At 37.8% G+C, this 17,878-nt stretch overlaps 1 protein-coding gene across 1 annotated transcript in view; it reads left to right on the forward strand.

Annotated features, from left to right (window-relative positions):
- Positions 1-17,878, forward strand: part of LOC126282065 (transient-receptor-potential-like protein) — a 190,140-nt gene that overhangs the window by 57,767 nt on the left and 114,495 nt on the right. The window contains exons 8-10 of the mRNA XM_049981509.1: positions 2,867-3,101; positions 3,597-3,749; positions 16,628-16,883. Coding sequence (XP_049837466.1) covers positions 2,867-3,101; positions 3,597-3,749; positions 16,628-16,883 — 644 coding nt within the window. The remainder of the gene's footprint in view (positions 1-2,866; positions 3,102-3,596; positions 3,750-16,627; positions 16,884-17,878) is intronic.

Genomic DNA, 17,878 nt, shown 5'->3' on the forward strand with positions numbered 1-17,878 from the left:
TGACAAACTGTTATCTTCACTGCAGCACTAATGTCCTCTCTGAGCTGTTCCAGTGTTTATAGCAGTGGAGGTACATAAACACAGTCCTTAATGTATCCCTATAGGAAAAAAGTAATAAGTTGTTACGTCAGGTGACCTGGTAGGCCAAGGGAACAGAGCCACTTCCCCCAATCCAGGGATGCAGAAGTTCATTGTTTAGTTAGCTACAGACAGACATTCAAATGAGGAGGTCAAAAAAAATGAAATGATTGTATGGCATTTATTGTCCAGTATGTCCCCTTTGGAGTTCGGCCGCCATATTTCAAGTCTTTTTAGTTGATGTCATGTTGGCGACTTGCATGTCAATGATGATGAAGGACACACAACACCCAGTCCCCTGCCAGGAATCGAACCCGGGCCCCCTTGTGTGGTAGGCGGTACCATTACCATTGTGCTACGGAGGCGCTGAGGAAGTGATCTGCCTTGATGGAAAATGAAGTTCTCAGAATCTGCAATCAGCTGTGGAAACAACCGTAACTGCAAAACATCAAGGTAAGAGGTAATTGTCATAGACTTCTCACAGGAAAAAAATTGTCCATACAAATTCATATGTGACATTGCACAGAAAACATTACTCTTTGGTGAATCTTGGTTATGCCTCACAACTTCATAATGGTTGTCAGTGCCCCACACTCTTACATTGTGGCAATTAACCTTTCTAGATAAATGGAAGGTTGCTTCGTCGCTGAATATCAGCTTGAAGTCAAAATGTTCATCCTCAAGTTCCCCCCCATTGTGAAGCAAAACTGAAGTTGCCTCTCATAATTCTCCAGTTTCACTAGTTGCATGAGCTGCAGACAGTGTATTTGAAATGTAATTACTTTCACAAAATCTTGCAGACAGTTTGCTGCAGTATTCCAACTGAGTGGCTTGTATAGACCACTGATTTTTTGGAATACATTTGAAACTTTCCCTCACCCTCTCCATGGTTGCATCTGGGATACTTTGTACTTTCCTGTATACAGAGACAACCAGTATCCCCAAGTTGTTGACACCAATGAACAATGCTCTGTTTACATGGCTGCTCTTTTCCATAACTCCTTCAGAGTGCACATTCCATTGCTATAACAGATAAACATCTTCCATATTCCAAAACACAAAAACTTTTTTCTTGCTTTGTTGCCATTCTGTCAAGACACTGGACTTTTAACATCAATTGGCAAGCAAAATATAAATTTTAGTGTACAGTTCCATTCATCCATCAATCATACTAATACAATTAATACTTTGGCAAATAAAAAACTTTGAAAATGACTGAATCATTTATAGTAGCCATGTATAAATTTCTCACATACAATCTCTGTTTATACATATCTTACATTGCCTTCAAACAGATCTCAATACATTCTGAATGATTCCTTTACTTATGATGCTGACATTATAGTACCCTTCTATTATGCTTTATAGATCAACAAGCTTTGTTACTAAAACTTGACTGTCAGTGTTAGGCTAAAGCATTTTGAACTAATTTTTCATCAAAATCGTCAAAGATAGTTAGATCCATAGCAAAAGTGTAAACAATTACTGCAATATGTTCTTGAACCATTCTTGGAAACTATGTCAAGAGAAAACTAGAAATTATGAACTGTAGGTTCCCGCTACTGGCCTGTACTCTATTAGTGTTATTAGCTGTGTGTTTCCTGATACACTATTATGTATTATTATCCAAAGAACTGCTCAACACAAAGCTGTCAGATCTTTAAATCCCGAGAACAAAGTCTGCATCTTGTATCTTGCCATTCATTTAATTTTGCTAGTACACCTTTATCTCCTACATATATACAATATTGAATTCCACAAATCTGATGATACACAGTTTTCAACACTGCTTTATTGATAATCATGAGTAATGTTACAGTACCCTGTCTAATTTCCAATGGGGCATTTTATGGAACATCTTCTCAGTAACTGAGTATTTTCATTACACATCTTCCTGCGATATTGTTTTAGAACTGATAAAGACCTTTCCTTGTTTGTTTCCCATCTGGATCTTTCTTTAGTGGTGAATTTTGGAGAAATCATATGAAATACGTGCAGTGCAAATCACAAAAAACCATGTCGACCATTACTTAGAAAACTTAAAAAATATTAACTCTGCCTTTCTTATACATACATGAGATTATTATATTTTTGTAACCAGATATGAATTATTTGAGGGAAACCATTTTGTCCATTCACATGATACTAGAAACAAAGAAAATTTTATGCTCCGAACCCGCCGACTCAGACTGTATGCCCAGGGACCTCAACACATGGGAACGAAAATTTGTAATAAATTAAAAGGGAACAAGTTGACACAGATGAATTTAGGCTCACTTAAATGCAAGCTATATGAGGTACAAACACTGAAGTGTTATTACTCAGTGGATGAATTAATGCAGGACAAACTGGAAATTTGAGTTGGATACAATGTGTTACACATTCCAAGAAATAACCTTTATAGTGTTGTTATTTATTATAGTGCTCTTATTAATTACTGTAAAAATCATTGTAGCTGTTTTACACATTTTTGACATGTCTCCTGTACACAAGCCAAACAGAGTGCAAATGTACGTCATGAGATGAATAAAATACAATTCACAATTCTCCTCTATGTTAAGTAATTCTTAATGCTAATGCATGCTTACTGCTGTATCATCTGTCTATGGAAAAGCCTTTATATGTTAGTCTCACGCAAGTTTCTACTGAGCCATTTTTTTTTCCTTCCGTCTGGAGGATCTACATCTTTGATATGTATAATTTTATTTTTATTTTTTTTACTTATCCTGAAATAATAATGGGCACCATTTGAACTCTCTTTAATTAAATTTCTTTTCATCTTACACAGTTTGTGGCACACCCCAACATACAGCAATTATTGGCAGCCATCTGGTATGAAGGTGTCCCAGGATTTCGACGGAAATCCATCACACAAAAGCTGCTCCAGATCACCAGCGTGGCTCTACTCTTTCCTTTCTACTGCATGCTCTACATGTTTGCTCCCAACACAAACACTGGAAAGCTGATGAGGAAGCCATTCATGAAGTTTTTAATACATGCTTCAGCTTATCTGTTCTTTCTGCGTAAGTACAAACATAATGGGTCATTTAATTACACGCATAAATTTGTAATTTATTATCAGATATGCTGAAACTCAAAATTGTGGCTTTTTTGTTCTTTTGTATATTTTCTTAAACATGATTTTGACAACAAAATTATTGTAGTGTGTTTCATGTTTTTGTCTCAGATGTGTTAATTATTATGACGAAATCAGAATGTAACAAACATTCTTCACAGATCATATTAAATTGTTAAACATAATGATACAGTATTAAGAAACTTAATTTCTATAACAGTCTGCAGATGTTTTATTGTTTGTATAATACAAAGGCACATTCGCTAGAGTGTAACAGGAACCAACCCAAGAATTCATTCAAAGCCCTTTATTTAGTGACATGGAAAATAGTAATCTGCTCATATCAGCTCATAGCGAAAACTTAATTTGTATGACCTACATTTGTTAACAACTTATTTGGTCATCACACAATAAAGAAATATTATCTCTTGTGTTGTTGCAGTGATCCTTATTCTGGTGTCCCAGAGAGCAGAGGTGCAAGTTATACAGTTATTTGGAACAGACAGCATGAGAAGAGAATTGGAGGAGCAGTTACTGAAGCAACGAGGCAATCCTCCAACTCTCTTGGAATGCGTTGTGCTTGTGTACGTTGCAGGTATGTGTTTTCAGTGCACATTTTTCTTGTAACACAACTCAGAAATCATGCTTCTTCGCAAGTGGCTGTACCATTTAGCTAGTTACAGTCTGCATAGCTCATTATTAAACACTGTTTTTAAATGTGGCTAGCATTTGTAAATAAATATGAAACAATGAAAAACCCTTAAGTTTAACATTGCTACAAGTACATTATTTTTTGCACTATGTTTGCTACAAGTTTCTAAATATACAATTATCTATTAAATAGAGGAAGTCTGCAAAAGGAAACTTCTCTTAAAATGTCACTGGAGTTAACTGTGTAATGTGGAAAATATTTTGCACTAATGGGAAAGTGAATGAAAATATTTATCAAACCCAGTTTATTATTTAGGTAGCAAAAAGAATTTCCTGTGAGTAATTGTAAGGAAGGAAATGAAAATATAGCAAAGGGAAATCATAAGGCAGGCTGTTGTTTATTTATTTGTTTATCCTGATGCATTACGGTCTTCAGCCCCTCTCTTAAATAAGATCAGGATTTCACACTCACAATATTTATTTACATCATTGTTAACTAAGAAATAACAACAACTTTAATATGACGAACAGTAATAGAACTGTATTTACAGTATTATGTATGACCTGAATGCATCTCGAATTAATGTGAATAAATAGTACTGACTAGAACTAATACAGTTAATACTAGCAGTACTTCTATTTCTGCTACTGCCACTAATAACAATAATATTAATAATAATAATAATAATAATAATAATAATAATAATAGTAGTAGTGGCAGCTGCAAACTTATTTATACATGGAAAAAGATGATACTTCCTGATACAGCACGTTCTGAGAGAGGGAAATTTATGTAGACTGCAACAGCTAAGAGCATAGGGACATAAGGAAGATCTGGTTAGAAAGAATACTGTAATAGGGTAATGAGTATGTACAAGAAGTAAAGGCATACATTCTACTTGCTTCAGTAGTTATGCCATTAACTGTCTTTCAGCCTGTTCTCTGACATAATGAGGGGGGATGGTCATTCCAAAGTCAGGTTCTGGCTACCAAAAAGAACTCCACGAAACCAACTGAGTGATGAGATAGGGATAGAAATGATTTTGCTCTGAAAGGAATGAGTGTTTCGTTATGTTGTTAAGACAAGAGCATTAACATTGAGGACGGATATGAGTTACAGTGTACTTTGATAAGACAGAAGAGGAGACAGGGTATGGCTCGAAGTATAAGCATTTGTACATTTTACAGGTATAAAGAGAAGAGCTTTTCAAATTCCTGTAGGGCATGGAGACATGTTGATGCCTTCTTGCATGTTGCTCACAGAGCGTCCCCCTAACCAACAGGTTCAAGGTGATGTCTTCCACTGAAACTAAAACTGAGCCACTGGACCTCACTTCACCGTTTGCCCAGTGTCATGAGGAGGCAAATGAGGAGTCTATTAATTGACAGCTGTTCAAACATATGATGAATAGTGGTACCCTTAGGGAAGTCACAGCAAGGGACATGAAGGAACATCAGGTACATTCAGTGTTTATACTTGAGGCTTCATCCAACATGTTGAAGAAGCTATCTGACCACCACTGGGGGGAACAGTGTGTAACCAACTACAGATTGTAGTGCATATTGGAACAAATCAAGTCTGTCACCTGGGTTACGAGGTCATACCTGGATCATTCCAGCAACTTGCAGAGAAGATTGAGAAGACATGGTGTTTATACGAAGCTCATAATTTGCAGCATTGTTCCCAGAACTGACAGTGACCCCATGGTTCTGTGTCAAGTAGCAGGATTGAACCAGAACCTTCAAACGTTCTATAATAAGCTAGGTTGCGGCTTCCTAGACTTGCACCATAGAGTTGAGAACTGTAGGGTCTCCCTGAAGGGGTAAGATGTGCACTACATGTCACAGGTTGCTACCTAGGTAGCTGACTGTGCGTGGGGTGTACAGAAAGGTGTTTTAGATTAGGTGACTCCCCATCCAGTCCAGGTAACAACAGTTGTAGGACATCCAGAAATATCAGTTCTAGATCCAAAAGAATGCCTGCCACAGGTGAGAGTATTAAAATCCTTGTATTTACTGCCAAAATATTTGCTACAAGGTTCCAGACTTTGAAGGGCTGCTGCAAACTGTGAAGCTCAAAAAATGCTAGGAACAAAGCTCATTGAAACCTGAAATTGATATCACTTAGACTTTTGGGGAAAATTTAAGTGTATATCAAAACAACAGGCTAGGCAATGCAGGTGGTGTATTTGCCACAGTAGACAAATCGACTGAGAAAGAAATTGAAGCTGTATGTGAGATTGTTTGGACAAGTAGCGCTCATAAAACTGTAACTGGATCTCGAGGAGCTGCACAGGGTGACAACACTGCTTAAGCACATAGTCGGCACGGATACTCACCACGACAACTGGCAGCCTCCTCTGCCACCATGACAGTAAATGACAGACACGGACTTCTTCATTTGGGTCTTATATGTATGCACAAAATACTCATCCTTTGAGTTAAAAGGTAAGTGAAAGAAAGCGGTAGTCAGATGCTGTATACCATTGCAAATGCAAAAGTATTCAAACTCCCATGACACAAACTGCCAACTGTTGTCAAATGCCAGTGTCCTGGGGGTCCCTCAAGAGCAAAAATAACCAACAATGTGTGAACCATATTTTTAACTCCAACAATAATAGCTAATGGCTCCTTTTCCATGTGTCAATAATCATGCTGCACAGTGGAAAGCTGATGAATAAACAATGGGCTGTTTGGTGCCATCCAAGTTCTGATGGGACAGGATGGCACCAATAGAATACTGGAACATGTAATAAACCAGGGTTAAATGTTTACCCAGCGTAAAGGAATAGCCAAAGAAATACAAAAAGTTCTGTTATCCAACAATGCAGTAAAAAGGAAAAATGAAGACATGTTTTCCAAACTTAAGAAACATTACAACCACAAGAGTACACTCATTTTGCTCTTCAATTAGACGAAAGTACAGATGTCAAGAATATGGCAGTTACTCGGTTTTATAAGTTTTGATTATGATGAAGACACAAGGCAAAATGCTTGAGTCAAACACTACTGCAGAAAACATTTTCAATATGATTGACCTTTATTTGTTAACTATGTGTATTCCTTGCCAAAAATGTGTTGGTGTTTGTACAAATTGAGACAAGCCAACATATTCACTTAACAGGGCAGACAGCAAAGATGAAGAAAGTTGCATCTGACACACACTGCATAATACATCGAGAATCTGTGGCTCAGGATATGAAGAATTTTTTTGCTGACAATCAGTGGTTATCAAGGTTGCCCTGTTTAGCTGATATCTTTGGCAGGCTTCACATTTTGAATATGGTACCCTTGGTTGCTCTAGTGACCTACAAAAAATTTCTGCTAGAAGGGGAGTTAGTTCTTTGGCACAATCTCTGTAAAATCTTACATGTATCTCATCTGCTCCTGTTGCCTTTCCACTACTAAGTGATTGTAGCTGCTCTTCCATTCTACAGTTACCTATCTTGATATCTGACATTTCAAAGTTCGTATGATGATTGTAAGAAGGGACCACATTATGATCTTCTATGTTGAAACAATTTCAAAAGACCAAATGCAATATTCAGCCTTCTCTCTGTCATCTTGTGTTTTGTTGCCAGTATGGTCACTGAATGATTGAATAAATCATTTTGATCCACTTACTGATTTTTACACAGGCTCAAAATCTCTTAGGGTTTTTAGACAGATTGCTAAGCAAAACTTTTCTTTCAGAATCACTGAAGATTGCTCTCCTTACACATATTTTTGCCTCATTCAGAGTTTGTTTGTCAGCTAGGTTTTGACTTCTTTTTAATCTGTGATGCTCTCTTTGTTTATATAGCAGTTTTCTAACACAGCTGTTAAGCAATGCTGTGGCTCTCCATTTCTTAAGACCTTGCTCAGAACAGGCATACTGAATGATGCTTCACATTTTTTTCATTTTTGGTACACATCTTCACCCTCAGAAATCAATGTTTAATGCTGACTACTCAGATTCTCAGCAATTTGTATTCTATCATTCTTGTTAAGCAAAATTATTGTCCCTCCTTTCTTAACATTCCTCGTAATACCTGTAGTCAAAGATGCTACTGCAGGCTTATAATCACTGATACCGTCCTTGACATTAAATGATTCAAAAAGTTCAGGTCTTATAAATTATAGAGTGCAGCAATCTGTTGTCCTTTTTTAGATTTTATTAGGCAAATCCAGATTTTGGCTAGTGGCTAGCCATTCTCAATGCACTATTTTCTATTCTTGATGCATGTAAGTCTCTGGAATGAGGTTTTCACTCTGCAGCAGCGTGTGCACTGAAATGAAACGTCCTGGAAGATTAAAAATGTGTGCTGGACTGAGGCTCAAACTCGGAACCTTTGCCTTTCACGGGCAAGTGCTCTACCAACTGAGCTACCAAAGCACAACTCATGATCTCTCCTCACAGCTTTACTTCTGCCAGTACCTCATTCCCTACCTTCAAAACACTACAGAAGCTGTCCCGTGAAACTGCAGAACTAGCACTCCTGAAAGAAAGGATACTATGGAGACATGGCTTAGCCACAGCCTGGGGGATGTTTCCAGAATGAGATTTTCATGCTGCAGCAGAGTGTGCACTGAAATGAAAGTTCCTGGCAGATTAAAACTGTGTGCTGGCCCGAGACTCAAACTCAGGACCTTTGCCTTTCACGAGCAAGTGCTCTATCAACTGAGCTACCTAAGCACGACCCACGACCTGTCCTCAGAGCTTTACTTCTGCCAGTACCTCGTCTCCTACCTTCCAAACTTAACAGAAGCTCTCCTGCGAACCATGCAAAACTAGCACTCCTGAAAGAAAGGATATTGTGGAGACATGGCTTAGCCACAGCCTGGGGGATGTTTCCTGAATGAGATTTTCACTCTGCACAGTGGAGTGTGCGCTGAAATGAAACTTCCTGCCAGATTCTTTCTGGAGTGCTAGTTCTGCAGGGCCGCAGGAGAGCTTCTGTAAAGTTTGGAAGGTAGGAGATGAGGTACTGGCAGAAGTAAAGCTGTGAGGAAGGGGTGTGATCATGCTTGGGTAGCTCAGTTGGTAGAGCACTAGCCTGTGAAAGGCAAAGGTCCCGAATTCGAGTCTTGGTCCGGCACACAGTTTTAATCTGCCACAAAGTTTCATGTAAGTCCATGATGGTTGGGCATCACTCACATTTCTTTGAATTGAGGGAACAACAGGACTTACATGCAGCGAGAATAGAAAATAGTGCATTGAGAGTGGCTAGCCACTTGCCAAAATCTGGATTTGCATAATAAAATCTAAAAAAGGATGATTGATTGTTACACTCTATAATTTATAAGTCACATAACGGTCACTGAGTGAACCCACTTTCTGAATGGAAGGTAACCTGAAGTTCATGTCTCTTTGTTGCTAGGAGACCTAAGAAGTTACCTTCACCAGTTGATCTTCTATCTGCTGTAAGTAATTTTCAGATAATATGTTGAGAACAATGTCACTTGATTCACTTTCTCTGGTACCAGTTCTGATCACATGACTCTCCTATACCTGGCAAGTTGAAGTCACCCCTATCTCATTAGCATGGTCAGGAAACTCATTCATGAAATTCTGTAATTTCTCTCTGAAGTGCTCTGCCACTACAGGTTTTGATAAAGACAGCCTATAAAAGCTTCCAATTACTATATTTACCCACCTTTGTTGTTTAACTTCATCCAGATACAAATCACATTTGGAATACATGATAATTAGATACCATTGTGTCTTTTACTACAATAAACTGGCATCTAATGTACCCTTACAAGAAGTATTTCGGCCTGCATTTATGATTTTGTTGCTATTTCCAGTTGAGGTTCCGGGTGAATGAGAGGAGATCTTTAACCAGGGCAGTGTGGTTGAATTTAGGTGTGGGGCTAAAGGTTAAGCCTTTTGATAGAACAGATGTCTCTGGAGGAGGGAGGGATCTGGATGAGGGGTTTAGAACTGATTTGGGACTGGTGATATGTGGCATTTGACTGTGGTTATAGTTGAAATTTGGTCTGTGTGGGGTATGTGCTGGGATTGGGAGATTGAGTAGGGTGGCTAGGCTAGGTTTGTTGGCTATGAGGGGGGGGGGGGGGGGGGTTTGTTGAAGGTGCTGTTGTGGTTGGTGTTTGTGAGGAATAGGGAGAGGGACCCTACTTCTTAGATAATGCACTAGCACTGTGGATAGTTTTTTCAGGTGGTGTGTGGGATGGAACACAAGTTTACATCAGGCTTCTAGGATGATGTTCCTGAGGGTGTTCTCCAAGTGGGGGTTTGAGAGGTGGAGGACTTTAGAGAGAGACAGGAGCTGTTGGGAGTGGTGGTTACACAAAGCAGTGTACAGATTCAGTACATGTTGGCTAAGGGCTACGGATTGAAGGTTCTGGAAGTCCAGGAGAGACTGGTGGAAGGGGGGATTGCACCCAGAGATGGGACCTTTTAAGGTAAGTCCTTTAGGGGTAATTCCAAAGGTTAAGCAGGACCAGAGGAAAAGTATGTGGGTTTGCAGTTTGGCCACAGTGAATGCATGTTTCCAGAATGAATGTAAATAATGTGGTATAGGATTAGGGTACATAGTGGGTACATTCAAGAATGGAACATGAAAGAGCAGAAATTATAGTCTCACAGGAAGTACCCTCCAGCACATATTGTAAGATGGCTTATGGAGTATGAATGTAGATGTGAACAGGATACATTGAATGTTTACAAAGGAAAGCACCATGAATGGTCATTTGTTTAGTTCATGGAAGAGCTTCACCAAAATGTTGCAAAACCTTAGCTGTGAGATCCTTGATGACTGACACAAACTATACTGCCTGACAAATAAATGAAGCAGCCAGAAGATAAGGCTGGATGTCTGTGTAGCTTCATACTCAAACATACCATCAGCAGGTATATAAATGATTAGAGTTGCAATTCTCTGTGGCAGGTAGAGTGATTACCAAAGTGCAATAATTTGGTTGTGTTAAGTGTAGACAGGCCTGATGAAAAGCACATGAACAGTGTCAGACTTTGAGTGATTACTGTGAAGGAGACAGGGATGCCATACACTTGTGTGAAACAACATTATCAGCATCTAACAAAGTTTGAAAGATGTCTCACTGTAAATCTCCATTTGGTTGGCTGGTCAAATCATGCAATATACAGATTTGTGGGACATTCCAACGTGATGTGACCCGGTCGTGCTCCTTGTCAAGGCCCTGCTCAACCACATCTGACCACCACAAGGAAGGATCACTGTAATGTGCACCAAACGCTTGATAATCCCTTCACATCTATGCCTGCCATCCAAGAACAAGTAATGGTGTCCCTGCAACATTCTGTGTCGTTGGTTGGAGACTAGCAGCAGTCAGTCTCATGAAAACAAACAGTTGATTTTGAAGTGGTGCTCTGACCAGCAAGCATGGACTGCTAATGAAAGGCATTCCATTGTGTTCAGCTATAAATTGCAACTGTGTACAACCACTGAAGGCTATTGTCGGTGAATATTAGAGTGAGTGACCTTGGGAGAGGTCCCATTCTTCCAATGACTGGATATGCATAGCAGTGTTATTCCTGGTGTTATGTTGTGGGCAGCCATCGGCTATGACTTCAGGTCCTGACCATTAGTGATGGGGTATTCTGATGACACAAAGCTAAATCACATATATCCTATGTGATAGTATTGTGGTGACCTTTTTCAACAGGACAGTGTTTGGTCATATGTGGCATGTGTCTCTGTGAGAGGTCAACATGATGTTGAGGTACTTTCATGACAAGCAAGATGTCCAGCTCTGTACCCAATAGAACATGTGTGGGACCTGCTTAGATGTCAACTCTGTTCCAGTGAAAGTATCCAGGATACGAAGGACCAGTTACAACAGCTGTAGGCTAGCTTGCCTCAGAAGAGGAGACAATGGGTTTAAGACATCTTTCCTAATAGACTAAGTGCATGCATCCAAGTAAGAGGAGGTACAACCTCATACTGATAAGGCAAGTAACACTATCAAGTTCTTTGTAAACTTGACTTGGCTTTTTAATCACTGAAGTAAAATCACATACCCATGACCCATGAGGTTTCATTTCATTTTCTTCTTCCCTTCTGGGTGCTTCACTGTTTTTCATCTAGCAGTGTGTAACAATTTATAAACTTTCAAGAACCATTATGAAGTGAGGTATTTAGTAATGTACTAAAAGCTGATATGTATAAATCCTATACAGATAGTGAAGAGAAGATTAGACTAATTGCAAGGAACACAAAGGCAATTAAATGGTCCTTCTTCCTTCACTCCATACATAAATGGAATGGGAGAAAAATCTAATATGTGGTGTACCCAGTGCCATTCACTTCATAGTCATTCATAGAGTATGCATGTAAATGTATATATAATGCTTACATATAATGAATGTTTTAATAACAATATAAGACTGACCTTAGTTACAATTAGTTAACTAACATCAGTAACAAATAGTTGTTAATGTGTCATAAATACACAGTTTATATCACATATTTCTCTTTGCTAATGTTCTTCTAAACAAAATTCTCTTTCATGATGGGTATTTGGTAGAATGACTAAAATTCCACATTAAAATTTGTCATGCACTAATGGAAGATTACCATGTTTTGATTTGGACATTACAGAAGCAATAGAGAATACAAATCATTTGCACATCATACATCAATTTGAAATTAATAAACACAGTTCCAGAATAACTACATACAGTTGGCTGTATGAATGTCAGGAGTGACTAACTGCTGACAGGAAAAGTAGGTGGTGGACCCATGTTTCTACATTACAAGCACTCAAGTGGAGTTTTAATACTGGGAAAACTGAAGTAAAAGCACATTAAAAGGAGCATCTGATCCCAACAAAAAGATTTAAGAGTTCTGCTTGACAGTTGGGTGGAATCACTAGTAGCAAACAAAGGAAATATTAATGAAGAATAAAACACAACAAACACTGACCTTCATCACTGAGAAAACTCAATCATTACAAAGAGCAAACTGGCTAAATGTGGTTATCTTCCAAGACTAGGATCACTTCATTAGTATCATCAAATAACTAAATTTTTGCAACATGGAGGAAAATACATAATCAAAAGGTATTTACTTTTTGAAGATTTATTTATGATATGTATCCACAGGTAATCCATAGACTGCAAATGGCAATGTTAAATTAACAGAACTACTTCTATTTACATGTGTCTTTCAATGCACATAGCAATCCAAAATTGCTAAATGGCTGAAAGAGAAATGCAAAGCCATAAAAATAAATATGAATGGAGGAAATGTATGTGCCATACATAGGAGGGAAAAAAGACCCTTTGGAGAAAGGGGAAGCAACTCTATGAATATCAAGAGTTAGATGGGAAGTGAGTACTAAGTAAAAAAGGAAAAACTGAAAGGTAGGAGGAATGCAGAAGGAATGCATAAACGAAACAAATTTGAAGACAATATTATGGAAAGGAATGAGGAAGTGAATGAAGATAATATGTGGAATGCAATACTGTGAGGGGAATTTAACAGAGAATTGAAACATGCAGTTGAAACAAGGCACTTAGAGTAAAACATTTACTCAGAATTGAAGGGGTCAAGAGCTAGATGTGATAACCTGCTACAGCATATTTTGAGTTACTGTGTGTTGTTTATTTAGTTAAACTCAAAGCCAAGTAAGGTAAGATAGAAAAGTTATATAATGGATAATGGTTGCTAATGATACAAATGGAACTACCAGGTTACATGTATTTGGTGTACTTCAATGGGGTAGGAGTGAGAGGACAGTGTGGTTAGACTAGTCTTTACTAAGCTGTGGGTGAGCACTTTCTGCTGCTCTGATGACCCCTTCAATTACTAGTATTCTAAAGATAAACAACTGTGACAAAACCATTCTGACTGTTCTGAATAGGTGTGGGTATTACTCATCAGTCAGTTCTAAAAGTTATTGTTACAAAATACTAACACAAATTAGCCATATAAAAATGAAATGACTGGTAAAGGCTGATCTGGGGGAATATTCATATTGGGTTCTAGTGAAATTTAGCAATATGCAAGGCAACAATATCCCTATGACTTACCTTAGAAAATGGGTTGAATAAGGATAAACTCAGGTTTATAGTGTTTGTAGATTCAGAAAAAGTGTTTAAAATGTTGGCTGCAGTATGTTTTTTGAAATTCTCTAGTTATCACTCATAAAATTTGCTGAGCAAAAGTGTTTATAGAACTTGTACAGAAACCAGACTGCAGTTATAGGAGTCAAAGGGCACAAAGGGGAGGTAGTAATAGAAAAAGAAATAAGGCAGGGTTGTAGTTCACAAGTTATTTAATATGTACGTAGAAAGCAGTAAAGGAACCCAAATATAACATTGGGAAGGGAATAAAAGTTCAGTGAGAAGAAATAAAAAGTTTATGGTTTGCTAATGATGCTGTAAGGAAACCAAATCTCAACCACAGTAAGTTCAAAGGAATATAGGTAGCATTAGTTATTCACCGATGAAGAGACTTGCACAGGATAAACTAGCATCAAGAACTGTTTCAAATCAGTCTCTGGACTGAAGAACACACAATCAATAAGAACTAATTTAGCACGAATTATTGTAACCAGTACATTATTACACCTGCACAACCACTCCCAATGCATATGTCAATGCATGCGTTCATTTTAGTAGTGTGCTGTTCAGCTGCTCTGGATCCCCACCAGATACCACCAACCTGGATCTGGTGTCTCTATCACCTGCAGCTGATGGCAAGTGGCCCCCTGATGGGCAAATGCTTCATACATAGCCATGTACCAGCTCCATCTGGCACTCTTGTGGATGTTCTCTGTACTGCATTGTACTTATGCTGTCATGGTGATTTATAAATAGTTGGTTTCTTAAACCATGTCTTTTATTGTGTGCAGAGTTAGAACAAGAATACATATGCTTCATTTGTAAGGATGGATAGCTCCTGGAATACTTACTACAACCGTTAACAAATACAGACTGTTACTTAACTATAACAAAAGACAGCGCATACAGTTTTTGATACAGGATTCTTGTGAAAGTAAACTGTTTTATCACAGGTTAACTGAATTTTAAACTCTTAGACCTGCAGAGATATGAAAAAGTTTCTTGGTCGTATCACATTTAGGATCTTGTTCAGAAAATGAATGTCGCTACCCTCACTGTAAGAATAATCTCCGACATTGAAATGCAAACTCCTGTACTTCACTTACTTCCATTCTACCACTTCCTACGAAATTCTGTTTTGGGGCAACTGTATGCATGCATGAATAATTATTCTTTGCCCTGAAAAAGGCAGTCCCAGTAATCTGCGGAGTCAGTTTACAATTTTCATGCAGGTCTTGGCTCCAGTGTCTCAGAATTCTGAGTATGTCACCCATATGCATGTGTTCTCTTACAGGATTTGTGGTTCATAACACGAACTTATTATGCAAGAAACTAGATCAGTTGGCACAAGAAACTTAAGGGTAATATCATGTACTTTTGAACAGTTGTAGGATGGAGTATCATGAGCAACGTTCTAAAGCTCAGCTGAGTGTTAGTGTTGGGTGCTGTTTAAAGTTCACCTTTTCTCTGTTTTCTTCAATAACACAAAAACTGCTGCTTCTAGTGATAATATATCACAGTACAAAACTAGATTACATTAAATTTCCTAAGACTAATAGTTTCCACATTACAGGGGGTGGAAAATGCACATATGATTAAAAATAGTGTTTTGATGGTATAAAATTAATGTTTACTATTAAATGAAGTGGTTAAGAACAAATATTAAGTGTTCATACCACATCTAAGTGCAATAGAGCCATATTAAGAGATTAATTGTGTTCTGGGTGGTGTAAAACAGGGGAGGGTAGATTGTGGTCATGCACTTCCCTCCTGCATTGGTCTTCATTGACTGTGCTTAACTGCAGCATTCACCTAGTGAACACATAACACAAATATTTGCACTTAAATAACACTTAACTAAATATTCTAAAGAAAGATGTGTAAAATTCCTCAAGTTCCATTATCAGTAGGCTTCCTGCTGAACTGAAAAATTGATAAATCCTACATCTTCATATTAAAGGTAAAAGGCTTTCTCATGGCACACTCCTTTTATTCTTGCAAACTTCTTTTATTCTGTACAAGAAATCACTGCAACAGTTTAAGGCCTTTATTTGTTACTTATCTGTATGTACTGCTGCAAATGGTCGTACTTTCTTATTTTTAATTTTCATCAGCATTCTGTGAATTATATTCCATGGCTGAACAGCTTTGACTCACATGGTCCCACAGAACATCTTAGTCTGATGTAGAATTTCATTTTCATACATCAGGAAGTTAGCACATATATCTAACCTTTCTTTCTTGTGTTATATAAATGGTCAAAAAGGATTCCCTTGTGTAATTCCCTTTCTGAAAGCAGAAATTTAGTGCCACACATGTAGAGGGAAGATATGTGTAATAATGCCAGGTTTTTAAGTAATGGATGACATAATCCCTCAGGTGTGCAATACATATGTTAATAATGATTCCTTTCTACAGCCTCAGAATGAGCAACATGTGACTTGAAATTTCTCAAAAAGCAGTCCCACACCTTATAAAAATTCAAAATAACTGTGGTATGTCATTTTCTTTGTGTGAGTAGTACTAGATAATGTCTGTACTGACAATGTAAAGTTACAGAATTTAGTTGCTATGCAGTCACGTTGTATATTTCAAGACAAATTATCGAGATGTAATAATAGCCATTTAATAGAATCCACTTTTGATATGTTTTGATTTTTATGACCTAAATTATTTTCCTCCCATGTCAACCATTTGATCCAGAATAGAAGCACATTGTATTTTATTTTTTTTATTGCTACAGTATCATTAATATCGAATTATAACTGTAGGTTTCATCTGGGAAGAAACCATGGAGATATATGTGGAAGGTCTGCGAGATTATCTGCGCAATATGTGGAATTTCATAGATTTCACCAGGAACTCACTTTACGTGGCAGTTGCGGTACTGCGGTTTGCAGCCTATATACAGCAATCACAAGAAATTGCTCATGACCCTGCAACAGCTTACATACCTCGCGAGCAGTGGGATGCTTTTGATCCACAATTAATTGCAGAAGGTCTCTTTGCAGCTGCCAATGTTTTTAGGTAAGGTCATTAAAATTCTTTCGGAAATTGAAACAAATGAATAACTTGTGTATGGTATTCTTGAATCAGTGAACATTATTCTAAATTCCTACCACTTTGCCTTCTCTTCCTTAAGATGTAACAGAAAAGATTTTTAGTATACCACATCTGTATCTACAATTCTTCTGTCACATGCTTTACAACAGTGTTTAGGCAAACCACAGAGTGTTTTATAAAATTCACATTACTACTTCAAGTGAATTAATCATTACAGAACAAAAAATAATGTCACTGTGCAAATGACACATGTATCACTTAAGATACTGAATGATACTTTCTTCCTGTTAATTGTATGTCTACAAAATCCACTGATGAAACCACATCCACAACAATAATTTTATGTGGCTCAATGGCCAAGCATAAGTCTTTCAATCGGAAACTGCTTCAGTAAATTGTATCCCCCTAAGCTAACCCTTGTAAAAGTTGGAATTCAACCACATGCCATTCCTGGATATTCCTCACATCACTGAGCAGTGAAGGCTAGATTAAAGGTTAACAGAAATTTTCCAACTGGGATTCAATCCCATAACCTCTTTGTTGCCAGGCATGTGCTTTTACCACTAGACCACCAGGCTCAACAACCACACCCATGAAAACACTGATTTGTAGTCCTGTAGAACTGACTACTGAAAAATGTTATTGGCATTGGTATTAGCAAACAGTCAGCTTGTTCAATATTTTCCACTGAGAATACATACTATGATTACAGAACTGACTCACTGCACATCATATCAAGATGTTGCAATCATGATCAAAGTACCATACAATAAACTAAAAAACTAACTAATATAATTAATGATGATGTAAATAAAATAGAAAGAAACTTCCACATGGGAAAAATATATTAAAAACAAAAATTCCAAGACTTACCAAGCGGGAAAGCGCCGGTAGATAGGCACAATAAATAAAACGCACAAACACACACGCAGAATTTCGAGCTTTCGCAACCGGCGGCT

This window comes from Schistocerca gregaria, chromosome 7 (assembly GCF_023897955.1).
Source record: "Schistocerca gregaria isolate iqSchGreg1 chromosome 7, iqSchGreg1.2, whole genome shotgun sequence".
Taxonomy (NCBI): domain Eukaryota; kingdom Metazoa; phylum Arthropoda; class Insecta; order Orthoptera; family Acrididae; genus Schistocerca; species Schistocerca gregaria.